General features: G+C 61.3%; 1 protein-coding gene across 8 annotated transcripts in view; it reads right to left on the bottom strand.

The window, feature by feature from the left end:
• The window catches only part of FHL3 (four and a half LIM domains 3), a 26,833-nt gene continuing 688 nt past the window's right edge, over window positions 1-26,145 (bottom strand). The window contains exons 1-6 of one of the 8 annotated variants that reach the window (XM_025213577.1): window positions 17,009-17,239; window positions 3,176-3,360; window positions 2,914-3,088; window positions 2,171-2,340; window positions 1,585-1,771; window positions 1-1,475 (exon numbers count right to left, since the gene is read on the bottom strand). In XM_025213577.1, the coding sequence (XP_025069362.1) occupies window positions 1,324-1,475; window positions 1,585-1,771; window positions 2,171-2,340; window positions 2,914-3,088; window positions 3,176-3,331 (840 nt within the window). In that variant the 5' untranslated portion in view covers window positions 3,332-3,360; window positions 17,009-17,239 and the 3' untranslated portion in view covers window positions 1-1,323. Of the gene's footprint in view, window positions 1,476-1,584; window positions 1,772-2,170; window positions 2,341-2,913; window positions 3,089-3,175; window positions 3,364-12,148; window positions 12,503-13,672; window positions 13,882-16,770; window positions 16,911-17,008; window positions 17,240-26,145 lie in introns of those variants that run through there. The other 7 variants (XM_025213578.1, XM_006031912.3, XM_006031910.2 and 4 more) reach the window with 7 other exon arrangements.

The raw sequence follows: 26,145 nt of genomic DNA, 5'->3' as shown, positions 1-26,145 counted from the left end.
GTCCCAAAGAGGTTTATTACACAAAGCCGTACAGAGACAGACGCGAGGAGGCTGGGCTCAGGGCGCTTCTCTGGGAAGCTCCCCGGGGCAGAACACAAAGCACCCACCACCTCCGACGTGCCTGCGTCAAAGCTGTCACCCGAGGGGCTCCGCCAGGCCCTGGCTGCCCGTAGAGGAGCGAGTTGCATGCATAACACTGTGCGGGGCCCGCAGCACCAGTGGGCCATGGCTGCAGGACAGAAGCGTGCGGGGAGTGTGCGAGGGAGGCGCATGCAGGGGAGCGTCCGGCTGCCTGGGAGGGGCTGCAGCAGGGCTTGGTGTGAGCGCCTCGGGGACCACCGGAGCAGGGTGCAGGGCGGGCGTGACGGCGGAGGGGAGCTCTCAGACCCTTGTCTCCCCCGCCCCAGTCCCCGAGGGTGCAGAGAACAGGACCATAGGGCTGGAAGGGACCTGCAGGAGAGAGCACAGGGGACCAGATCCTTCACCTCCCACCCAGGCAGCTGGGGCTGCAGCCTCCACCGTGACTACTGCGAACGCAGCTCCTGCTCTGCCCAGCCCCGGCGCGGTCCTTCCCGGCACGCTCCTTGCGGCACTCATGCACAGGCCGTGTGCGCACAACAGTTGCGTGCCTTTTGCAAGCACGTGGGGCATCAAGGATGTTGCCAGCAGCTCGGCCAGACCAAAGCAGGCTGCGCCATGGGAGGAGGAATGACCCGGGGAGCTGGGGAGCTCACAAGCAGGGTGCAGCCCTTGCCCAGAAACGCCGCCAGGAGCCAGGGCTGCATCCGCTAACGCAGGCATACGCCGCATGGGAAGGAGGGATCAGGGTGGGGAGAACCCAGGGGGTGGGAGAGCTGACCCAATGCAAAGTCCCTCGCAGCAGGGCTCTGGCAGCCAGCACCCATGAGCGGCCCAGGGGGGCAAAAGGCTGCATTAGCATCGCAGGAAGGGGCTGTGCTGCAAAGCTGAAGCCCGGAGAGACCCAGCCATATGCGGGTGGAGGCTGCTGGGTGCTGGGCAAAGCAAGGGGAGGAGGAGAAAGCCAGCAGCATGCAGCAAGGAAGGAGGCTGTGCCGCCAGCGTGCAGAGCCCAGGCCCGCCCTGCCCGGCTCCTGCGCTCAGGTGGGGCTCGTGGCCCAGCCAGCGCCCGAGCGATAGCAAGCGAAAGAAAAGGTTAATAACGATGGGCACAGAAGCTCCTTATTTTTTGCTTAGATCCAGCCTCGGCAGCGGGGAGCAGCCACGGGGGGTCATCCTCCACCCCTCCAGGCAGCCCAACACGCGATGGGGGGCAGCCGGGGCCCCGGGGCCGGCCGGCGGGGCTCAGAGGTCGCTGCTGCAGTCGCGGCACAGGATCTCATCTTTGTCGGGGATGAAGCCCTTGCCGACCAGCGAGGTGTTGCAGCGCGCGCAGTTGAAGCAGTTGTGATGCCAGTGGCGCTCCTCGAAGGAGACGTATTTGCCACCGCCAAAGCCTGCGGGGGAACGGAGAGGGACAGAGCACGGGTGAACGGGGCACGTGGCCACGCTGCAAGACCCCGAGCGCCGCGTGCTCTCCCCTCCCCTCCCCACCTCCCCGCTCACCTGTGATGGGCTTCAAGCAGGCGCTGCACTTCTTGGCATAGAGGTTGCCGAAGCAGTGGATGCAGTAGGGGTTGTCGTCCTGGGAGGTGAACTGCTGCCCAGCCAGGGGCGTCTTGCAGCCGGTGCAGACGAAGCACTCCTTGTGCCAGGGCTCGTCCCGGTAAGTCACGCCGCCCTTGGTCAGAGACTGGCGGAGAAGAGAGAGCACCAGTTACCCTGAGGCCGTTGCATGCCCTGCCCTGCCGGGAGCAGCAAGCAGACAGCAGTCTGGAGCCCCCTTCCACCACAGCAGCACGGGGGCTGCGAGGAGGACATGGGCAGCCTGCCAGCCCCGCAAAGAGATGCAAAGGCATCCCACGGAGCCAGCCCAGTGGCCCCCGTGTAAGGGGACCCTTCGCTCTGCCTCTTCCCCGGAAGGAGACTCCAGATCTGGTACAGACAGCGGGAGCCAGACGGTGCTCAGGAGAGCACGATGCACCGGGACAAAACACGGAGGGAAGGGTGACCCCCGGAAGCGCTGGGCACACACTGAGCTGAGCTCCCACCTCTGCTTGAGTCTGGCACTGGAGCAGCGTCCAGGCCGTACCTTTTTGCAGCGAGTGCAGCGCGGAGCAAACTTGCTCTCGTAGCACGGGATGCAGTAGTAGTCCTTCTTGTCGGGGATGAAGGACCGTGATCCGATGGGCTGCTGGCAGCTGCTGCAGATGAAGCAGTGCTCGTGCCAGGTCTGCCCGTTGTACTCCAGCTTACGGGACCCTGTGGGGGGAAAGGGCTGGGCTGAGCAGGCCGCGCAGACGGCACGGCTCCACGTGCCTCTCCCCACCCCACCACCCTCCTGCCAGCCCGCTGCGTCAGGGGTGAGTTTAGATGATGGGTTGCACAGGGCTTGGACGAGATGTGACCTCTGGAGATCCAGCTCCACCCTCTAGGATTTGAGGAAGCCGGTTCCCCGGTGCAGGCTCCATCCCAACGGGATGCCTGGGAAAGCCTGTGCAGAGACGCAGCCCCCCAGGGTACCCCTGCAGCAGGGAGAGCTCTCCAGAGGGCTGGGGATCCCTCACTCAGCACCCAAGCAGGCAGGCAAAGCCAGGCAGCACCCCAACCCCACTTGCAAGCTCCCTGGAATCTCCTGCTCTCAGCATCAACCCAACTGCACCCCATCACCCTTTCCTCCAAAGCGGGGAATGCTGCCGACATCCTAGCCCCGAGCTCTCGGTGCGACGCTGCATGCTCCCCCGTTCGAGCATGCCTTGGGGAGGGGGCAGCAGGCTCTTGAACAGCCCTCGGAGGGGCCCAATATAGATGCCCCGGCCAGCCCCGCGCCCCTACCTGGCATGACGGTCTTCTCGCAGGCGATGCACTTGGAGGAGAACTCGCTGCAGTAGCAGTCGTTGCACAGCAGCTCCTCGTCCTGGCAGGTGAAGGGCTCGTCGGCCAAGGAGCGGTCGCAGCGGAAGCAGCGGAAGCAGTGCTCGTGGTAGTGCCGGTCCTCGTAGTACAGCTCCTGCAGGGACAGCAGGCGGGGGCGCGTCACCCACAGCCGGGGCCTGGGGAGGGGAAGCCCCGCCGGGCAGAGCCTGCGCGCACTCACCCGGCAGTCGTGGCCGATGAGCTCCTTGCATTCATCACAGGTGTTGGCGAAGTGGGCGTCGTAGCAGGGGATGCAGTAGGGCCCATCGTCCATCTGGATGTACTTGCGCCCGTACAGCGACTCCTTGCAGTTGTCGCAGTCGAAGCACTCCGTCATGGTGCCGCTCTGGGGGGGACCGCTCTCGCCTGCTGGGAGACACCGCGGCCCGGGGAGGCACCCCTCCCCTCCCCTGTGACCCCTCGGGCAGGATGCAGTTCTCCGCGGGGCAGAACAATCACCCGCTCCCGTGCCACAGTTCCCGTGTCATCCCCGTGCTGCCCTCCCACGGGACCAAGCCTCTCAGAGCAGGCGGCTGGGGCTCGCCTCGCAGCACGCTCGCCGGGCCATTCCCGGGCCAGCACCCCGGCTGGCCAGCTGTTGCCGCGCCTGCTGCACGAGGAGATAGCGCTGCTGGTGAATGAGGCTACTGTTCCCCCAGGGCTAAGTGACAGATAGGGAACAAAGTCTCTTTTCAGACCCACGCGTTAACCAGCTGCTTCCCTGTCCCACCTCCCTCCCACCCGGGGCATGTGGCCAGCAGAGGCGTGGGGACACCTGCACGTAAAGCCTCGCTGTCAGCCATCTCTCATCCTCCGCAAGGAAGCTGTCAAGGTACCTCCAAAGGGCAAAGCCACAGGCACTGTGAGCAAATCAGGTCATGCCTGCTGCACCCCAGCTGAGAGTGCAACCTGCCAGCTGAGCTCCTGCAAGCACCGCAGCCCAGGGGCCGCACCTGGCCCTGGCACAGGGCACCGCTGGAGCAGCTCCAGGCAGCAGGCCAGGCCCTGCAAGGCTGATGCAGAGGAGCGTGCCCCCAGAGCAACTCGCTGGACAAAAGAGCCCTGCCTCGTGCTCCAGGATCCCAGTCAGGACCGAGGGAGAGGCGCCCCCACGCTCGCAGGCTACGCAGGCACCTGGACTGCCGGCCACCGCTCCCTCGACAGCGCACGATGCCTCTCAGACCAGAGGGCGGTCAGCATTCACCAAGTCAGACCCGGCGCTGGCTACCATTGCAACCGCGGCCAGGCCCAATGCAACAGCAAGTCCCAGGACCGGAGCCCTTCAAGCCCCAGCGCTGCCTGTCCTGTGCCCAGCTTCGCCGCTGCACCCCCACGCCGACCCAGCGATGCCGCGAGGAGTCCAACGAGCGCAGCGCCCTGCTCCCGGCAGGCTGCTCTCACATGCTGCGGGCTGGGGAGCCCAGGTGTGCACACCTGTGAGCAACAGCGAGCCACCGCCTTAAGGAGGGGCCCAACCGGCCGTAGACGTGAGGTCTGCTGGCAGAGCACCAGCCGCCCCAGCCTACTGCGGCCCCTTGCTGGGGGGCACGGGCTCGGAGCGCAGCCCGTGCCGCTAGGCTCAAGGGCCCGGGTGCAAATCCTGATGCCTCCCACATCCCAGCTGGCAGGCCTTGCATTGCCACGTGGGCACTCCCTGCCTGTTGCTGCTGCTCCGCGGTGCCCAGCACCAGGCTGTCTCACCAGGGTGGAGCGCAGCGAAGGAGCACAGCTGCCAGGAGAGGCAGCCCCGGGGCTCTCACGGGGCAGGGGCTGACAGACCAGGCTCGGCTTTCCCACTGCCCTTTCCAGGAGGGGAGCTGCAGATAAGCTTGCTGGGGGGTGTTTGTGCTAGATAAGCTGCTGGAAGGCAGCTGTTTGCTCCCTTTGTTCTGGGCTCGCACACAAAGCAGGGCAGAGGTGCCAAGCCGGCAGGCAGGGCCAAGGCAAACACGGTCTCTCTCAGAGATCAGGGCGCAAAAAAGCGAGACAAAGCAGCTCAGTCTGAGCAAGAAACGCCAGCTGGGAGCAGCTCCGAGAGAAAAGCTGCACCTTTCCTGCGTGTCTGAGCCCGGGATGGCAAGGGGCCGTGCAGGTGTTTGCTGAGAGGGCTGGCTACGCAGGGCACGGGGCCACGGACCCCTGGTCCGGACGGACCCACGGGATGGAGCAGGCACAGGGTCACGTCCCCCCGTCTTGAGGTGCTGTCATCGGGTTCAGCCCCGTCGCCGTGCCCAAGTCACGGGGTCCGTGAGCACCCGGCTTTGGGAACGAGAGCCCCTACGCGGCTCCCGGCCTCCCCTCGCAAGCCCCTGTTCGAGCACATCGGCCCACGAGCCCCACAGCAGCGAAGCCACGGCTCCTGGAGACACCCGCGCTCGTGCCCGTGACCTCGAAGGGGAGCAGGCACAGACCATCCCAGGCTCGGCTGAGGCCGCTCGGACTCCAATTGCAAGGCCGAGAAGCTCGTGCTACGACAGGCTGCTCCGGCCACGGGCCGTGCTGACACCGGACGCCAGCAGCCCGGTGAAACCCCACACCGCCAGCCGTTGTTTGTTACCACGTCCCCGCCAGCTGCCGGCGCAGCCCCGGGAGGCTATTCCTAGCACAGATTTAATCTCTCGGGGATGCAGGAACAGGCCTGCCGCGGCAGCTCACGTTTCAGGTTCCCATCTATTCTAATCCGCCCGGGGTTGCTCGGAGCAGGGCACTCGACGTCTCGGCAAACAAGGGGCTCTTCCATGTACGGACGCGTCTGGCCGGGGGGTGGAGGTCCATCCGGGGAGGAACCCAGGCGCTTTTGGGTCCATTAGCCGCCCAGAAGCACGTGCAGGCTGGGCGGGCGTGAGACGGTCCCCGATCCCTTGGTGCTAGGTGGGAGAGCGGCTGCTGCGCGAGGCGAGGGGCAGCTCTGTCCCCTTGCAGAGCAGCCGGGAGGGTTTCCCCCCGTCCAGCCCTGACCTAGTGCTCGTGCTGCCCCCCACCCAGCGAGATGGCCCGCCGGTGGTCTCAGCCCCACGGGCCCTGCTTCCAGCTCCCTCGGGGCCATTTCCCCCCGCTCTGCCCCAGCCCAGACGCAGCTCCTCCAGCCGTAGGGAGGCTGCGGCACTGATTTTGTGACACTGCCCCAACGGGGGCAGAGGAAGGGCTTGTGCTGCAAAGGGGAGAAGCCAGATCTGCCCCCGGTGTGCTCACACCATGCCCCGAGGGACACAGCTGGGGCTGCCAGAGGCACACAGACCTCCTAAGGAGAGAGCGGCTGCGCATGGAGAGCAAGGACGTGCGCATCTCCGGGAGTTTGGGCTCTGAGAAGCCAGCATGAGTTCGCGGACCTTTGCCCTCCGGTCCTCGCTTCTCCCTCCGAGGAGAAGCCAGCAGCGTCCTATGTGACAGGAAAACCTCTTGCCCAGAACCCGAACCCGAACCCTAACCCTCTTCTCCAGAAGACGTTGCGACGCAGGAGACCAGATCACGTAGCCTGTAACTTCCCCTCTCTGGAAGAGTCGCCGCCTCCTGTCTGCACTCGAACGGGACTCTTCTCCACCAAGCCACATCGGCATCTGAGGCTGCGTTTCCCACCCGCGATGGAAACTGTCTTCTTGCATCTTTCCCCGCATAGCCACCGCCTTGGCCTGCGGACGCGGTAGCCAGCCAGCTTGTTACCTGGGTGGAGGAGGAGGCAGGGCAGGGCAGAGCCAGCGAGGGGCCAGGACAGCTCAGGTGCGAGCAAGAGGGAGACCCCGGGGCTCGCTCTGAGCCCAAGGGAACCGAATGCTAGCAACAGGAGTCCGAATAAGAAGACACCGACTGGCCCTGTAGCCGATGGACAGCACCTGCTCAGGAAAAACAAAGCAGGGAGACTGAAAATAAAATGTACGACTAGACCCAGGCGCATTTATGCTCCTGTTTAGAGGAGTCTGAACGCAGCCCCCACTCCTCGAGGAAGGGGTTCGCCGGACGTCCCAGCTACCGAGGGCTGAGCTGTAAAATACACCCAGAACAACGGCCCCACCAACATGAAAACCGCTCGAGGCCGGGGCCTGGTTCAGGGGATCGGCTGTTCATCTTGTGCAAAAACATCTCTGACGCCGGCGTCCAGCGGGACAGCGGGACTTGGAGCCCCTCGGATCAGTCACGAGTCAAACGGGCCGTTTCCTCGGAGGGGGAGCAGAGGAGCGAGATATAAACACACGAGGAAGCTCTCCGCAGCTGGACGGCAGCCGTCTCTCCAGACGGTTAAGAAATCTGCAGGCCCAGACATCGCCAGAGGAGACTGTGATTCACTCTCCTTATCTAGGGCAGGGGAGGAGAGGAGAGGAGAGGAGAGGAGAGGAGAGGAGCAGACACCCAAACCGTCTGCCCTCCGGAGACGCGTTCCCCGAGCAGATGAGGGTCTCCTGCCTGCGAGTCTGCAGCAAGTCTGCTGTGAGGGAGCTCACGGGGTCGGCTGCAGCCTGCGGGCATCGTCCATCAGCACGTGCCCGGAGGGCTGAAGCGGAAGGGAGGTGCCCCGGGCAAGCACGAGAGCACACAGTCGATGGACTCTGGCTCGGGGAAAAAGCCTGCTGAGGCCAGTGCTTGAATAGGAGGAAAGAGCCAGCTTGCGACTGCTCTGCGAGCTCCGGCTCCTTTCTCCCCACAAGCGCATTAGTCATCCCTCTCGGACCGGGGGCAGTGAAGGTCTGTTTAATTATGGCAACAGTGACGTCCGGAGCCCGAGTCTCCAGGGCGCTCCCCCGCCAGCTCCATGTGCTCCTATAAAAGGTGGACGCTGCTGTGCTCCCCCAGCACCCACGGGAACTGGGCCACGTGGCCACGCTGAGCGGTGGTCTCCACGTCACAGACCTCCCTGGCCTTTCCAGCGGCGCGGGGTCCCCTTCCAGCAAGGCTGCTCCCCAGCAGCACACGGCCTGGCCGGCCAGGCATCCATCGCTGCTTAGGAGGCAATTGGGAGGCAGAGACCCATTTCAGGTCTCCAAGTCAAGGTGATGGGGAAGGGGGAAGACTTGGAAGAGGAAAGAGAGCTGAAAGCAAGGGACAGAGAGGCCTGCTGTTGCAGGGTGAAGGGTTTGCATTAGCAGTGCTCTCCCTCGGTCCCCTTCTCATGCACATCCCCGATGGTGGCATGCGAATCCCAGGACCTGGGCTCCAGGGGCAGCTCAGCTGCAGAGGCTCCGGAGGAGGGGAAGGGGAGAGCCACGCGACGTGGAGCGTGCACATTGCTGCGGGGCGGTGGTCTGGCAACACGAAGCTTCTTGCTGCTCTGGAGCTGGAGAGCCAGGGAAAGGGTCCCCAGCGAGAGGTCCCTGCAAGGCAGAGGGAGATCACGGAGAAGCCCAGCAGACGTGAAGCGAGTGTGCTGTCCTGAGGATGTGCATCAGGCTGCCACGCGCTGAGGTGATGGGGCAGGACGGCAGCCGGACACCGGAAAGGCCTCACTCCCTCTGTCCACAAGACATTTCCACGGACACCCAGGTCCCCGCACACCAAGCCCCAGTGCGGTCACCGGCTCCAGCCGACGTACGCCAAGTGGCACGCCACATCACCGTGCTCACAACGCTGGGCCCAGCCTGGGGCCTCCCTCGCACTCAGCACACGACGGTCCCACTGTCCCTTTTGACCCTGGCACTTCTCGCTCGCTTGGGTTTCACCTCGTGCTCAATATGAGCCGAGTCCTGCAAAGACTGAGCACCTCAGGGCTTCAAGGCTGCCCGACGGCTGCGTGTGCCGCGGCGCTGGAGACGGCTCCGTCAGGACCCGCATCTCCAAGAGAGGATCCAGACATCGGGGGTAGCTGAAGCCTCGCACCGGAGCTGCCACCACGACCGGGAAACATGTCTGAGTCCGATCTCGTGGCGTTGTCAGCTCCTCCGTCCACCCCAAGCACCAGCCTGCTCCGGGGCGCCTGGTCTCCTCTAGCAGCTGAAGCCCGGCTCAAACACGAAGCATCCTGCCCGTGACGGGGAAGGTACCGAGACACGACACTTCAGGCTCTGTGATGAAGAGCGATGGGCGCAGGCAGCCGAGAGGACCGGACAAGGCCCCAGGGATGCTCGTGGAGAGAGCAGGCGTGAGCGGAGACGAGGCTAGCTGCCCTGCATAGCGCTGCTGCTATTAAGCTGTGGAATTGCACGTGCTCAAGCCCTTTTCCCTTGCCGTCTGCTCCGGAGCCCGTCAGCGCCGTGCAGTGGGTAATTGGTTATGTGATTACAGTCTCATGCAAAGGAGAGGGCCCTTTGCAGGCACTGGCACTGCCCGGCATACAAATCATCCCCAGCGGTTACGTGGAGGGAAATGCACCCGACAGAGATGGTGCAGAGAGAAACGGTCTCACGACTGCTCGTGAGCTGCCTGCAGCCAGGCCAGGAGAGAGCCCAGCATCATCCTCAGGAAGACGCTCCCCTTGCCTTTCCACTGCTGCCCACACGCCCGCTTTAAAGGCAGAAGTCCGCATGTGAGAAGAGCCAGTCCAGGAGAGCTGGGGAGCTGCACACCCAGCTCCTCGGAGAGAAAAATGCAGAGCCCAGACTCCCCGGGGAATCGATGGAGGCAGGTGAAAGCCTGCACCTGGTGCTAAATTGTCACGTGTATTTCCATAACGCCAATGCAAGGGGCTGTGCGAACAAGCGAGGCACAGCCGCACCCCAACGCGCTTGCACGCTATAAATATTTTACAATCTAGGCCAGAGGTTGGCTGGCAGCCTTTTAGCAACGGCAAGCTGAAGTAGCACGGCCCCATCCGAAGGTGGGCGTCCGCTGGCAACCTCACTGCCAATTACTGCGGGCTGCTCCCACCGCCGGCGTCCCAGCTCCACAGGCTGGATGCAACCCAGCACAACGCCGCGGTCCTGCTCTGGGGTGCCAGGCTCTGCTCAGCCGCTTCGCTTTTGGGGGCCACACGTGTCTCTTCCTGCACAGCATCCCACGGAAGAAAGCAGCTCCTCGTGCTTCCCTAGGATGCTCCTGCCGCAACAACCGCATGGTGCAGTCTTGCCTCCCGCCCCGTGCAACGGCATCACGTTGTTGCGCGCAGCTCCCCCTCTTCCACCTGGCTGCATCGCAGTGCCGGGTGAATCGAGCCTCACCTCTAGCTGCCTGGGTAACTCAAGCGAGCATGTGCGCAACCCTCCATGATCTCTGGATGAACACCGCTGTGGCATGACGCTCGTACCCAGGCGTGGGAGGATCTGCTCCGGGCATGCGCCTGAGCGAGCATCCCCTGAGCTCTGCAAACAGAGCGCCTGGCATGGAGACGGCTGCAGGGCACGTGCCCTGCAGTCACGTGCAGCAGAGCCAGTCCGCGGGGCCTGAAGCCAGCTCTCCTCCGTAGCCACCTTCGCCGCAGTGCCCGGCAGCGCTTGGGTTGATGGAGGGCCTGCTCAGCTCGTAAACATCTTGATTTAAGGAGTCCTAGGAGCATAAATCGAAGTGTCTGCGTGCAAGTTTTTCTGCCTTCTTCTTCCTTCCAGGCCAGAAGGGAATTTTTTCCCCAAATTTGGTCAAACTATTTGCTGCGGACTCCATTCCTTGTGTCCCGGGGAGCAGCGTTTGCAGCCGGCATGGTCCGTGCAGCCGGGCAACATGCAACCTCGCGCCCTCCTGCTGTGCTGTGGTCCTAGTACACCCCCTGCCCCCCTCGGGCTGTGTTCCCCCGAGGTGTCTTTGCAGCGGGCAGGACGGGGGGCTGGCGAGAGGCAGAGGGGAGAGAAGGGCCACCCTCACCAACCCTCCACCCAGACTCCCCCACTAGCGTGCTCCTCTCGCTGCAGGGCTAAGTGCAAGCCCCCCTTTTTGCTGCCCTTTGCAGAAGTCAGCCATGTCCCAAGCATGTTTTACAGCTGCCGGCGTCCCTCGCAAGCGCAGGAAATTACAGCTGCGCAGCCCCGGCATGTCGGCAGCTTCTAAATCGGGCGAAGCGCCGAGTGCCAGCGAAGGGGGATAGTCTCGGGTTACCTACCCCCCCGCCACTGGTTTCTTGTGGTCCAAAACAAAGCTCCGTTGCCCGGCAGTCGCAGCACGTGCCCACCGCAGCCTTCCTCGGCTGGGGCAACGTGGCCCGCGGGGCAAGATCGGGAGCGGTCAGGAAGCGAGAGCAGAGATGGCCCCGGAGCACTGTGTGCAGGGAGAGGCTTTCTTCCCTTCCAGCGCAGGGCTGCAGCCACTTTACTGCAGACCCATCTGGAGTGAATTACTGCCACGGTCCAGATCTGGCCATTTGCAAGCCGCTCTGCTCTGCCGCAGCGTTTCCCCTCTGTTTTCTTACATACCCAGCGTTTTAAGGAGCTCTGGGCAGTGGCAACGTGCTCCACATAGAGCATTATAGGCAATAAAACAGCTGAGCAAAAGTCTGGAAAGTGTGCAAGAAGCCTGTGTGCTCCAGCATGCAGCGGGGCCGTGCCGTTGGCATGTGAGAAAGGGCTGTCAGCCCAGAGGGCGAGAGGACCGGTGTGCCCAGAACAGAGGCGTCTCCCCCAGCAGCAAGGGGCTGCATTAACTCCCCAGAACCTGCCCCCCAAATGCTACCGAACCTCACAGGGCTAGTGCCCCTGCTACCCGCACCTCGGGCACCTGTCCTGGGCAAGACAGCCTCCAGCAAGGACTCCAGGGGGTAAAGCCCTGGGAGCGCACACTGCCTCTTCATCTCTCCAACAGCTCTCCTGGCACGGCAGCTTTCTGCCTCTCTCTAGGCCCCGCGCAGATGCAACCACGATGTTTCCGAAGCCCGGGAGCCCCTGCCCTGCAGCCTGATGCCCATTTCCAGCATTGCATCCTCATTCAGCAGCAACCAAGAAGCTCAGGTGAGCTTACGGGGCTGTAGGCAAAGGCGCCCGGGAAGCGTGCACGGAGCAAGTGACAACGGCACGCCGCAGGACAGGATTTTAACTAGCTGCGACCCGGCCAGCCAGCACGGCAGGCAGAGGGGCTGACCTCCCAGACGCGGCGAACACCTTGTGTGTGCACAGATAAGCACCCGGTGCAACCGTGCATGAGATGAAAAGAGTTTCCAAGACCGTCTGTGCAACTCGGTGAGCGATGGGAGCCCAGAGTCCCGCTGTGCCCCCCACCAAGCCAAACCCAAAATGAGCTTTGGGTAAAGAGACTGCCCCAGGCTGCCCGAGCCCTACTGAGCACTCCCTTGCCCAAAGCAGAAAGTTACCTTGCATGGCTGGCTGCGGGGGGATCGGCAAGGAAAGCAAAGGGAAGCCCGCCTGTCCCGGGGCGGCAGCCGCGCTGGAGTCGGCTGCAGCAGGTGTGCTGGGAGACGGCGCCCCAGTCAATCCCGGCGCACCAGCAAAACACTGAAGTGCTCGCCCAGAAACAAAAGCAGTCGCATCATAAACCGGGGGCTGACATCAGCGCAGGAGTAGCGTTTCCGAGAGAGGTTCAGGTTTCATCACACGGGGCTGGAGCCTGGGCTCTTGCCACTCAAGGTACTCTGCATGTGCACAGGAGGCACACGTGGCCCTGGCCCCGGCGACGGGGCAGAGAACGCGTTTCTGGGCACACCGAGAGCAGAGGAAGCCGGCGAGCCACCCTCCTACTGACCCTAATCCTGCCGAAGCAAACCCCGCTCTGACTCGAGCGGGGATGATGCGCTGCTTGAACTGAACGGTCTGTGCCGAGCCCGAGTCTCGAAACCCGCCGGGCAGCGTAGGGGCTCCTGCTTGGCACCGTGGCTCTGCATCTCTACAACCAGCGCTCACACCCTGAAGCCAAAATTGTCCCATTCGCTTTACCGGCGGTTGCAAAGCACATCTTGCCCGCCCTGAGCCCCCCGGTGTCTGTCGGAGCCTCCAAGGGAGAGCCCCGTGTGTGAGGTTTCTGCTCCAGCTCCGCGGGACATGCTCATCTTGCTGTGGCTGACGGGACCTGCTTGGGTCGGCAAGCCCGCTTCACGTGGCCAGGCTTGCTCGGACCACATTGCACACTCCTCTTTAATAAAGGCTGCAATAATCCCACCTGGCCCGGCACTCTCTGAAGGGACCCTCAGGGACGTCTCTCTTGGTACCACCGTGTTTCCTGAGTCGGCGGCAGCCGCTCATGATACGGGTGGGTGTTTTTGGGGGTGGATTTCTATGCACCGAGTGCTGGCATGGACGGCCACATGCTCGCCCGTCCCTCCAGGACCGAGGCGTGGGTAAGGGCAGCTCTCGAAGGAGGAGTGGCTTCTCCAGTAGGAAAGGGACTTCTCCATCCCATCGCCCACCAAAGACCACACACACATATTCTGTGGGTCCGGTTGTGCATCACCTCCCCGACAGTTACATCACTTCGCGCACACCTCGCCCTCGCGGCACCTCCGCGCGGCAGGGCAGTCCATCATCTCCAGGCTGCCACGGCTCACGCCGGCGACACGAGGCAGCGAGTCTCTCGGTCCCTGCCCGGGGAATACACAGGCAAGGATGCACCACAGACCCAGCCCTGCCAGAGTCCTCCCTCCCTTGCTCCGCGTCTCTCTTGTGAATGCACCCCGGGCCTGCACCCCGAAGGTCCCCAGAGGCACCCCGCTTTGCAAGGAGAAGCGGGGCAAGCAAGGAGGGACGCGGGCGTGTAGAATTAGGCTCCTCCGGCCGCAGCGAGACCAGACATCCCTCCGCCTTGTCCAGCTGCTAAAGCGGGGCAAGCTTCACACCGACGAGGCACGCTGGGAACAGCCGCAGAAGTTAAATTCACACCCTACCTTACTCCAGGTTAACTTTCAAGTGCCGACAAGACCAGAGCATTTCCACCCAGGACACTCCCCTGCTCTTCCCTCTCCCAGAGCGCTGTGTGTGAAAGCCCTGGCGCAGCACAATGGCTTGTGACCCCCTGGGAGGAATTTCTTGGCTCCGGCCCGTCGCAATCAGACCCTCGAGTTAGGATGCATTTTGCACTTCATGCAATTTCTTTTGTTTCCGCGGAAGAGCCCAAAAACCCAGGCAGGCTCCTCCCCTGCCAAGCAGCAGGCTCCCAGGCGGAGTTAACACATGCATCCTGCCCCCGCCAGAAGGGCAGGGCCCACGCCCGCCGCTGAACCAGAACAGAAACAGCTTTACTTCCAATGCACCCAGCACCCAGGGGGGAAATCCTCCTCGGGAGCCTGGTCCTACCCCATGGAGGCTGCTTTGAAGCTGCAGGAAGAGGGGAGACCCGTAACCCGGTGCTCCTCCGCGAATAGCTGCCAATTGTATTTGCATTTTGCATTTTTTTTTTAAACCCTCAGGGAGACCTCAGGAGCCAGGCTCCGCCTGGAAAGGATTTTCATGACCGCAGCTAAAACCCACAGAAAGCAGGGGGCTAGGATGGAAACCGGTCGTTCCCGGGCTCCGCTCTGAGCAGCTGGGACTGTTTCCCCAGTTAAGTCGATTAGTATTGCTCAAGCCCACGCTGGCTCTCAAAGGGGCGCCGCGGAGAGGCTGACTAGTCACTCCTCTCCCCGGACGAGGAGCTGCGAGCGGAGCCGGTTTAGGGGAGCTCCAGCAGCCCGGGCAAACACACGCCAGCCAGCAAAGCCGTATTCACACGTCAGGGTAGATGGCCGGGCTCTCTCGTGCCCTCACAGCTGCCATATTTTAGGGGCCACATCTGTGCATGGGATGCGCCAGCTCGGTCAAACATCCGCAGCAGCTGGAAGGGATTCCCGGGCCCACGAGACTTCAACCCAGCAAAAACCGGGATCTTGGGCTCAGTTTCCTTGAAAAAAACAACCCCAAGAGCTGCTTCTGCCAGCCCTGCAAGGGCGCTAGCGGACAATGCTTCTGCAACCCTCCCAGCCGGAGCTATCGAATGGCGCGGATCTAATGCCTCAAATCCGTACAACGATCCATTAACCAGAGCCAGCCTTGCGTTTCAGGGGATGCTGTTTCTGTCATTGCTCGCGATGGAAGGACGAGCTGGCGGATCCTGCAAACCCCTTCCCCTCGCTGAGCTCCCGCGGCAGACCACGCTGCCGACTTCGAATAGCTCGTGACAAGCAGAAGTTTCTCGTTTCGCAACCAGGAGCTCGAGGGCGCGGGGAAGAGCCAGGGCGTGGAAGTCCGGACACATCCCTGACCACTTTCCTCCCTAACCTTTACGCTCTTCGTTAAGCGGACAGAGCGACTGGCCTTCCCACGCGTACGTGCCGGCCAGCGGGACAGTATGGATTAGAAATGGGAGATGAGCCCGGCTCGGGTTCCCAGGGACACTCTTGTTCTGGGCAAAGGCTTCGGTGGCGACAGGGCTCTTCCCCACTAGCTGAGGTCTCCGGGCAGGCAGGAGCCTCCAGCGCTAACGAGTTAATTCGCGGCGACTCTTCGGAGAGGATGGTTTGGAGAAGGGAGTGCTCAGCTCAGGGAAAGCTCAAGCAGCCGCGACCGAGCTGCGGTTAAAACAAGACACCAATGACTCTATTCAGCCCAGAAACCTCAGACAGTTTCCATTTTCTCAATAACAAAGCATTTTTGTGCGGTGAGGTAAGAGGCCTCCATCTGCCAGGTCTAACTCTCCACTAGGATTTCTTAAGAGAGCCGTTGAATGAGCGCGGGCCGTTCGTGCCAGAGAGGGCGTGCAAAAGGCAGGCGGGAACAAAGGGACAAAGGGAAAGCCTTCTGGGGGAAAGTCACACGCGTCCCCTTTGCAGCCGGCCTCGGGCCACTCTTACCAGGGGCTCCCGTCACTGCAGAGGAGGAAAATCCACCCGCGGAGGAAAGACTGGGCCTTTCGAATAGGAAGGGACAGGACCAGGCAGGGAAATGGAGCCGAAAACCCCGGGTTGATTTTATACATGCAGAGATTCACGCGGCACATGGGCTCTGCAGCCTGCCCGCATCGCCCCGCGTGGCAGAGCATGCACAGCCCGTGCGGAGACACGCACGCCACGGCTTCGGGGACTCGCTGCTCGGGGTCAGACGCATCCCTCGTAGCTCTGCGGTGCGCCACGCTGAGCCGGGCAAGGCCGCAGGCCACGGAGCCCCTAGACTAGGCACGCTAGTCCTGGCAGAGCTGGGCAATCCAGTGCCCGGCTCACTGCATGCCCAGCTGCTCCGCGGAGACAAACCACCTCCAACCTCCCCATGGGCAATCCTGGCCTCGGCGTTTCCACCATTGCTTGCTGACCAGCTCCCGCACAACCTCCCCACCGTCCTTTCCCTGGGAGCTGTTGGATTAACTGCAAAGAGATGCAGCAGAAGGGCGCTGCTCTACCACTCGCTCGGCCCTGACCTCAGAGCCCACAAGCCAGCAGCCTCCCACACCTTTGATGCTGGGCTTTTGGAAACCTTTCTTGCTCTGGCCCCAAGGCCTGGTGCATGTGCTCTGCAGCTAGGAGCCCGGAAAGGGCTGGGGTTTTGAGGGTCCTCCCAACACCCTTCCCAGCAAACGGGAATTCAGCTAAACCAGTGAAGCCCTCGCCCCCTGCCCAGGCCTCGTGGAAACAGTGCACGTTCCCTGTGCACAGAAGCCACGAACTGATGTAGGAGGAAGACCTTGTGTCTCCTTCAGGGGCAGGAACAGGGAAAACGTCTGCAAAGGGAGGATGGGAGCAAGTCAGACGCACGAGCCAGGAGCGACGTGGGAAGTGCTTGGCTGCTCGAACCTGCCGGTACCCTCAGCCGGGCCGTGTCCTTCCCCAGAGCCACGGGGAAGGATGGTGCCGGATGCTGGGGACGTGCTGTGCTTAGCTGGCAGAGCACGGCGCTGCACACTGGACTCAGTGGGGTGGCTCTCCTGGGAGCCGGGCCTCTGCTGTCCCCTGCGCTTGTGCACATTAGTGTTGTGGTCCCCCGTGCCGACCCCCACAAACGTCCTCCCTGCACTTACCAGTCGTGCCACGTTCAATCTCATCAGCCCCCAGGGGCCAACAGACGGTCTGGGAAGACGCACCAAGAGGAAAAGCAATCACTACTGGCTTTTTGGGGTGCAGGAGGAGGGGGATCTGCCTGCTCCCAGATCGCAAAGCGCAGCCAGAGGCATCCAAAACTCTCTGCCCTAAGACTTCCCGTCCAAGGTCGACAAAATCCCAGCCTCCCCCGCCGTGAGGTCAGTCCTTGTTACTTGCCTCAAGTTACATCAGCCCGCAAGACTCGGGAGACGACACTGCTGCACAAACACCGCGGAGCGAGCTGGGTGGTCTTCAATTAGCATCATGCCAGACTGCGGCCGCTGGAGAAGTGACACAAGAAGGGCAAAGCACTAAGCAGCTTAACGGGGAAGGATGGGTGCTGGGCTCACGCGCTGGCTAAGAAGCAGGCTGGCGAGTCCCAGGCCCTGAACCCAACCCCCATGGCACACAAGTGTGCATTTATCTCTGCACAGGACCCACCCATTGCCACATCCCCTTTCCATTAGTCTCCTCTTTCCCAAGCTCTTCACCCTGACTTGAACTGCTCCGAGAAGCCCGCAGCACGCCAGCCGTGGACAATCAGCTCCTGCAAAGGCGTGCTTGCAAAACCAGACTGCAAGACATTCACTTGTACCGATACAAGAGCCAGCCTGCGGGTGCAACGGTAACCGCACCATCCTCGGGCTTAATCCAAGCGGCACCACTGACTTCCACCGATCTTGGAAAAGCCACGTCTGACCCCTCCAGCTCCATTTCTCCATCAGCATGACGGGGAGGCCTCCCCTCCCCATGGCAGCGCTGGCAGGATGAACACAGAAAGTTGTGAGTTTTGAACAAGGATGAAGAACACACGGTGCTACCAATTTCTTTTATGCATCTTGATTTCTCCTTGCTGCTGTCCGCATGGGGTGAAACACAAGCACGCACATGCACGCGTGCTGGGGCTCAGGGGTGCATAAGCCCCATGCTGGGCCTGTGCACGGGAATTTCATCTTACGCGCGGCTGCAAAAACACACTGGCCAACTGAGCAAATGACTAACTTGGAGGAGACACAAGTTGTTCGACTTGTTCTTCTCCCATTTCAGCAGGCTCCAAAAGCCCCCCTTACCGTGCCATTGCGAGTAGTCCAGGGCTCAGACATGCGTGATGCTCACCAGTGAGCCCGTGCCCAAAGGAGCAAACAGACTAGGGGCTGCTCTAAATCCCACTGAAGTTAGTGGGAACCCTTCTGTGACCGCTGAATTAGGATCTGTGTTAAAGGCTTTGAATGAAGCCAACGCTACCAGAGTGTGGGGCGGGGGCGGGGGAGAGCCTGGGTCCAAGGACACTGCTCCCTTTTGGGAAGGATTTCTTAGCCTACGCCAATTTTGGAAGCACCTGGGGAGAGGCAGCGAGCTGGAAGGGGCTTTGAGGAGGGGAAGGCTGCATGGTGCACAGGTCAGGGCGGTGGTCCAGGCATACACTGGAGCCTGCCAATCTATTTTTCAGGCTTTAAAAAGCAACATGAGGACACTGGCAGGAAGCGGCAGCAGCTGGCTGCGATCGACGGCCTGGGACTGGGGCAGGTCAGAACATTTGGGACCCATCCGAGTTCCTTCTCTGGTGAACGGCACTGCCGAGCTCGCTCTGCCTTGTGACGGGGACTGAGCACGCCAGCAAGAGGAACTACCGGGAGATTAGGAAACCTTTCCAGAAAGGCTATTTTGGTGGCAATATTTTTAGTCTGGGACACGTGGTTGCTGCATCCGCAGGGACGACGGCAGAGGTCTCTGACCACAGACCGCTCCAAAGCCTTTCTGCGTGACTGGTTGCAAGTCTCCCACCCCCAAGTCCAGACAGCCACCGCAGCACCCAAAATCACGAGCTGTGTGTGGTTTCTGCCTGCGAGTGCCACGACGTGCACAATGCACCGAGCAGCAACCAGTGGCTCCACAAAGCAGAGGCATTTTGACCCAGAAAGACCCAGACCGTACACGCTCTGATCCCACGGACATAAGAACCGATGACCAACATGCAAAGCAAAGGAGCAAGGAGGGGTTCAGCCAGCTCCTCTGCATCCAGATACTACCTAAGCACAGCGACGCTCCCAGGAGGTGGGAAAGACACGTCGGCTGGACAGCAGACACGGCGATGCATTCCTCACCGGAGCACGGCCCGCCTGCCTGGGGAGAAAGACTATGCAATGGGACAGGCTGAGAATCAGATTGGGATGGCGTCCCCAGCTCTGACTGAGACTTTGGCCGAGTCCTTCCCCATCCCTGTGCCCCAGTCTCCCTGGGTAAAGCAGGGTCACCCTCCCCTTGCCTTTGTGATGGGCTTTGCAAAGCTCCTCCGGCACTTCTCCCCTGCAGCTCTGCATCCTTGGTGTCTGCTAACGGGCCAGGTATCAGCCCGGGGCCACGAGAGAGCCCGGGCAAGGGTGGCTCTTCCTTTTTCAGGCATGGAGGAGCCTGTTTCCTGCCTGTGAAGAAGGTAAAGCTGCTAAATCTAGAAGCCCGCACAGCCAATGCTGGGCCTGCCCCATCCCACGGGCAAGACCCAGGAGTGCAGTGGGGAGTGGGGGGCTCCCCGGGATCCAGAGGTCGCTGGACTGGGGCCCAGCTGCAGTCACACGTTCACGCCGCACAGAAGGCGTCAAGCCGACTAATGTCTGCCATGTGCTAGCCAGACCCAAATGCTTGAAGCGAGGCTCCTGGGAAAGGTCAGGGGTGTTTTCCCAGCTTCCAAGGCATTGCCTTTGCTTTTGCTGGCAGGCCCTTAATTTCTTTGTTAAAAGATACTAATCTCTCTGCAAAGCCATTCTCTGGAGCCAGAAGTTTATGTACTATTGCAAAACCCGCGCTCCAAAGAGCCTGGAAATGCAGCTGGCTGCAGGCCAGAGGGGAGCAGCGCGCAGCTGGGGGTCAACGCACAGAAAAAAATCCCCCGCTAGCGAGCATTTCCCACGTGCGAGCCTGGAAGACGCAGCGGCAGCACCTTCCAGAAGGAAAACAAAGCTGTGAGAACGAAGCCAGCTCTTGGAAAAAAACAGAGGAGGCCGGTAACGAGGCATCCCGTCGCTGACAGCACGGGTCCGAGAGGAGTCTTTCTGGGAAACCAGCTCGAGCTGTTAGCGTGGAAACCGCTTGGGACCTGGGGATGTCCAGGCTCCGTGTTGGCAAACTGCTTCATCCGCTACGGTTGGGCCAAGTGCTGGCTGCGGCAAACGAAGAGCTCATTTCAGCCTACAGCTCTCTAGGGACCGGCCGTCAAGCCCAGGCTGTGCCCTCTGGGAAGGGGGGCAGCACTCTAGCACGCCCGGTCCACACCAGGAACATGTTTGGGAGGTTTCCCACCGCCTCGTCCACCCATCAGCCCCTGCACAGACCGGCCGGCGGCCAGCTTGGCTTCTAGCGCCGTGCAGGGTAGACCTGTCCTAGGCGGGCACACACGTACGGGCTCTTCAGGGCTCATCTGCGCGCCTAGGAAAGCCACGATGAGCCCTACAAGCTGTATCTCTTGCCAGTGGGGGATCTGCACTGCCCCAACCACCATATTTCAGAGAGGAGCTGGGGGTCCATGGGGAGAGAGAAGCCGGTGCATGGGGGTCGGAGCCGAGGTCTCTCCTGGGAGTTGTTGCCTTTATTTCCACTCCACCTGGCCACATTTACAGCCACATCAACTCGCCTTTCCAAGAAAGGGGGCAAGCCCATGGAAATACTCTTGGGACGCTGGCTCAGAGGGGTGCTGGATCCAGAGCTGCCTCCCTGGGGCAAGCAGGCTTCCCCACCCCTGCCCCTGTACCTGCTGGGAGCAAACAGCCGCAGGCGCGCACCGAACACCAGGCATGCCTGAAACCCCAGTGTGGCTTGAGAAAGTTGTGGGGAAACTCCTGCTCTGTGGGAATTGGGCTGGATTTTCCCTAAGGAGTCTCTTCTGTCCCCCTGCCATCCTCGTCCCACTGATTTTACCCTTGTCTCTTGCAAGTAACCTAAACAGCATGTTCAGGCAGCGCCGGAGACGTCCCCCATGCGCGCTTCAAACAGCAGCGAAAGCCTCCCCATCTGGAAAGGGCCTTGCCGAGGAAAGCCGCGCTGCAGGCAGCTCCCGCGTCCCCTCCCCGAGAGAGGACGGGAAGCTCGGTCTCGTCTCACTGCTGCAGCAAGGCTTCCTGGCTGCAGAGGAACAAAGATGGCCCGGGAAGACAGGGAGCGCGCGCTGGGTCTGTGCCCAAAGCCAGCCGTGCCTGAACCGCGTGGGCAGCTATCCAGTTACCTCATGCCCAGGTGTGCCGTCAGCAGGAGCCCTGGCTGGCAGGGCATGAAAGTCAGCAGGCTGTTCCCAGTGAAAGATAATTACTACCCGGAGCTTTCTAATCCTTTCCAGTGATGTCACTTGCTCAGGCTCCTGCCCGAGCCGCACCTCGCGCGCCGCTCATCCTACAGACTCTGCCACAGGAGACGGGGGGAGAGGGCAGACCTGGACCACGACGGGGCACCTGAGCCCTGCCCAAACTCGTGCTCCTCATACCCCTGCCTGGACATCCTCATTGCCCAGGTAGGTGCCCAGTCTCCTCCTAGCTCCTGCCAAACGCTTGGCATCAATGACCCAGCGTGGCCTGGAGTCGCCAGGCTGGCTCCGTGCAGCAGGAGACGGCCTTTTCCTATCAGCACGAGGGGCGTCCACCCACCTGAGGATGGGGAATGGGCAGCTCTCCTAGCCCCGTGTGCACAGCATCTGAGCGCAGCTCCCAGCTCAGCACCGTGCAGCACCGACATCTGGCCCCTGGTTACCCCTCCACTCGCCGCCCCTGGGCAAGACCCCAAGAAGGTTTCAGACTATACAAGGAAACACGTCTTCCCAGTTTGTGTGACCAGACTCTGGCATAGACTCCCGGCAGGGGTGCAGGGGACGCGCACCTTGCCAGGGTTGCATGCAGCAGTGTTTGCCGCCCAGAGCAGCGGGGCACGAGGTCCCTTCCAGCCCTAAACTGTGAAAGCGTGAACAGCAGGAGAGAGGAGCATGTCTCCACCCTGCCTGCCTCATCCGACTCCTCTCCCAGGAGACCCCAGCTTTCGTCCAGCCCGCATGTGCTCAGCTCTTCCTGGCTACGCAGCGCCAGTTATCTCCATATCTTTATTAGGTCGTGTTTGCTTTGGCTACACATCCAAGCGGTCATCGAGCCAGGGTGAGAGAGGAAAAGCTTGGGCTCTCAACAATAGCCGTGCAGCTTGGTCTGACGCTGGAGACAATGGCTCCGCTCCCACTGGCGCACGGTGCTGGCGGGGTCAAGTGTAACGTGCGGCGCAGGAAGCACTAGGGAAGCCAGGCTGCCACAGCTCCATCGGCACACGGCGTTTCCTTGAGTTGTTTGGAGCTCCCTTTTCCCTTCGTGTGCGGAGAGAAGGAGCTCCAGTCATCTCGTCACCGCCACGCGCTGCTCAGCTGCGGGACACGTGGATCCCGGGGGCGGCTCGCCGCTCCCGGTCGGATACGCCGCGTTGCCCTGGCGGATGGTGAAGGCATCCAGAGCGGTCCCAGGCCGAGCGAAGCAGGGTTTTCATTGCTAGTGCTGCCCCCCAGCCTGGTTGTGAAAGCCTACCCCAAGCCGAACTGGCACGTGGTAGCTTGGGCACGGGAAACTTCCCCACTCGCCTGCAGAAAGCAGCAGCTATCTGACCAACACCAACGGGTCTAAGCTGTTTGGGTGCTCATCTGGAGAACGGGCTGGTTTGGGAAGCTCAGATACACATGCTTATCGGGGCAGGGCTGAGTCCTGGGACCCACGAAGGCTATGTCACATGAGCGCGTGGCTAAGAGACGCCACCCTGACAAGCAGACCTGCTCCAAGAGCACGCGCAGGGAGACCTGCCTCTTCTTGTGTCCCCGAGATGTGGATTTGGTTATAACACATCGCTTGGATTGATTTCCAGTGGCCTGGAGCATCAGTGGATGGGCTCTCCCCAGCCACCCTTTGCAATCCCCCCGGAGATAACGTTCCTGTCTCGCTGGGCTCCTGCCGGAAGCAGGAGAATAATCAATGAACTCGCTCGCCACGTGAAAGAGCAGGGCCAGACCCAGGGTGAGTCACCGCGCGGAGGCTCCACGGCAGGGTGAAAGGCAGGAAGGTGAACGACACGCGACATCCTTCCACGTCCCCTCTCCTTCCCAGCCTGACCCTTGCTCTCCCCCACAGGAAGCCCTGTTCTCGGCCTCCTTGTAAACTGCTGACAATTGTGTTTTACACCTGGCAAAGTCAACAGGAAAGGAAAGAAGAAACAAAGACTAGGACCTTCTCCTGGCAGGTCCGTCTGCCCAAACAAGAGCCTTTCTCCCATGGGGCCAACACACTGGCAGCTGAAAGGGTGGAGGTCTGCTACCCACACACTAGACACCAGCAACGCCCTTGGCCTCCCTAAAAGCAGGATGACTCCCACTGGAATGAGCATAATGCGTGCAGCTCAGCACCCACATCCACTTTCAAGTCTCCACCTGTCAACTTGAAACATGCTGCCATCCGAGGAGGGGCTGATCAAGTCATGTTTAAAAGTAATCCCAACTGCCAGGTACCTGGGCGCTCACGTGCCATGAAATAACACGCAGGATGGGTTCTTCGCTTTGCCCATGTAGCATCCATCCAGCCCCTTCTCTTCCCCTGCGCTTTGCCCCTTTTCCAGCTCTGGCTTGGAGACTGATCCCGAACGTTTCCTCTGTTGGTGTGTCTGGGGTCAGACTGCGCTCCGCTTCCCAGCCACCCCAACCCAGACCCCTTCTGTTAGACCTTTGCCCAAGTTCAGGAAAACATCCGTGTCCATCAAGAAACCTGTCGTGCTGGGATGAAATGCTTCCAAATCCCTGGCAAAACTTTTCCCAACTAGAGCAACCGCCCATGCAGACAGAATTAGCCAAGCCCGTGTGAGGCGCACACGCTAGGAACTTGCGTTCTAGACACAGAGACCATCACCAGAGCACCTTGCTTTCCAGCTGGGCTCTGGCAAGTTATCAAGGGCAGAAATGAGCCCCTTCTCCCCGCATGGAGGAGGATTTGTGGCTTCCTGACCGGAGCAGTCAACAAGAGTCACTAGGGCATCTGCTACATCAGGTCCCTCCAGACAAAGGCTGGCACCACTTCAGAGTCATTGCTCCCAAATGCCTCTCCCGGCAGAAGAACCTTTCTTGACGTGAAAGATGAGGCCGGGGTAGATAGACGTACTGGGCGGCTGTCATCTCTTGCCCAAGGCTTGCAAGCATGGCCTCCTGCAAGCCCAGTACGCCAAGCATCCCGCAAGCACAGCTCAGCTGGTGCCTGTGAAAACTTCCTGCACCAGCGCAGGGGCCGCCGCAAACACGCTCTCCCTATTTGGACCGTGCTGTTCCTCTCCTATATTCAGACAATCATAGAAAACGAGGGCTAAAGGGACCTCAGGAGGTCACGTCTAGTCCAACCCCCAGCTCCAAGCAGGACCAGCCCCACCTACATCATCCCAGCCAAGGCTTTGTCTAGCCGTGCCTTAAAAACCTCCAAGGATGTGCTGGAGGGCAGGAGGTGGCAGGGTTTTACCTGGCAATGCAGTGGCGTATCTCGCCAGCATCAAGTGCGTCAGAGGATGCGCGAGGACGGCTGCAGGGGCACGTCTGCAGTAACCTGCCCGCGGGCAACCTTTTTCATGACCTCATCGAGGGTTGGCTTGTGCTTTGAAGGTGGCACAAGGTTTATCCCCCTTATAAGCGTTTCCTGAGCAACGTGGATACTCCTCCGATTAACCTGATAATTGCCTAATCCCCTTCTAACACCCTAATTGGTGCATCGCCTAGAGCAGCTCGCGGCAAGCGCTACGTCTCAGGACAGATGCACGAGCAGGGAAATCTGGGAGGCAAGCTCCTGCCTCCATCTGTGATAACCTCAGCGAGCCCAGCTTCCCCCGCTGCCTGCGGCCGCCCCTGCCCGCCGGGCTGCCCCGGCCTGTCCTGCAGGACTGCCATGTAAACAGGAAGCAGAGCCCTGACGGGGACGTGCCACAGATGGCTGCAAGCCCCACAGCGGGAAGGCCAGTGACCGAGCATCCTGCCGCCAGCCAGGGAAGGGGCCTGGCCACCTCGCAGCTCCCGGGGGGCTGCTCCAGAGCCCAGCAGCAGAGACGGGAGCATCTCCCTGTGCTCCCTGCAAGGGATGTGGCCTGCCCTGATCTCACTCAGGCCTTCTTGCCTGCGCCCCAAATGGCACGCGTCCCTTGCTGCAGAAGTGCACAGGCCACACTCTCAAGGGACTTAATGCCAAGTACAAACTAATGTGCCTGGACCCACTGTGTCCCTCCTACTCCTCCAGGGAGGGAGGACAGGCAGAATCCCACAAGGAATAGGCAGCCGCTCTGTCTCTGCCCCAAAGCAGAAGGAACAGCACCTGGAAAGAACAAATGGGAGCAGCAAACTGCCCCTTCCCTGCCACGCACCAGCTCAAATCACCCCGGTAAAGCACATCAGGAAAGCACCAGCCGTTGAGCGCGCAAGCAAACCCTGCAGCGATCGAAAGCTGCGATCGGGCAGCAGCGATGGAAAGCTCGGCACACGACTTCCTACTTGTCAAAAACAGATGACAAAAATGAAAAAGAATCGCCCAGGAGCTAAAAGCGCAGGCGAGCGCGATGGGATGGAGGGGGTCCATCAAAACAAGGCTTTGGATAGAGACCTTTGAGTTGCGGGTTGCAGAAAGAGACCCTTTGCTGTGCTGGACAACTCTCAGTTGTGTTTGAAAGGCAAGGTGTAATTAGGCAAAAAGACTGATGGGGGGTGGGGGGGAGCCCTACTCTAGGCATGCTTGGACCTATGCCACCCATTTCCATAGCGGCATCGGTCAGACCCGTCTCCACTACTCAGCTGGAGCTGCTGGTTTCCGTTGCGTTTTGGAGCCTGTCGCTGAGTTTGCATTTCAGAGCTTGCTCACGAAGGGCAAAGCTTCAGGGGCCCGGGAGAGCCGGCGACCCGACGCTTGCCTCGTGGCATGACTTGTCCGTCCCCCCAAATATCCCACGGGCAGGGAGGCGAATGGAGGCGCTCGCTGAGGGACAGCGCTTCCATTAAAACTGGAGCAGTAAATCTCATCCCTTGCCTCTCGACTTCCCCCGGCTCCCTCCGGGACCCTCCCGGCGACAGCTCACTGGAAAAGCATTTTCCTTTCCAGTCGCTCCCTGCCAGGGATGGGCAGTGACTCAGTTGCGCTGGGCAAGACGTGAATCATTAACTCGGAGAACTTACTCTGGGATGGGATGGGATGGGATGGGATGGAAAGCGGGCCCGGGTTTGGGGCTGGCACTTCCCCCCCACCCGTGGGCATCGCAGCTCAGGGGCGGGCGGGCACCGACCGGGCAGGCGACAA

The sequence above is a fragment of the Alligator sinensis genome, unplaced genomic scaffold (genome assembly GCF_000455745.1).
Source record: "Alligator sinensis unplaced genomic scaffold, ASM45574v1 scaffold1123_1, whole genome shotgun sequence".
In the NCBI taxonomy this organism is placed as follows: domain Eukaryota; kingdom Metazoa; phylum Chordata; order Crocodylia; family Alligatoridae; genus Alligator; species Alligator sinensis.
This window is presented reverse-complemented; position numbering and strand designations above follow the sequence as displayed.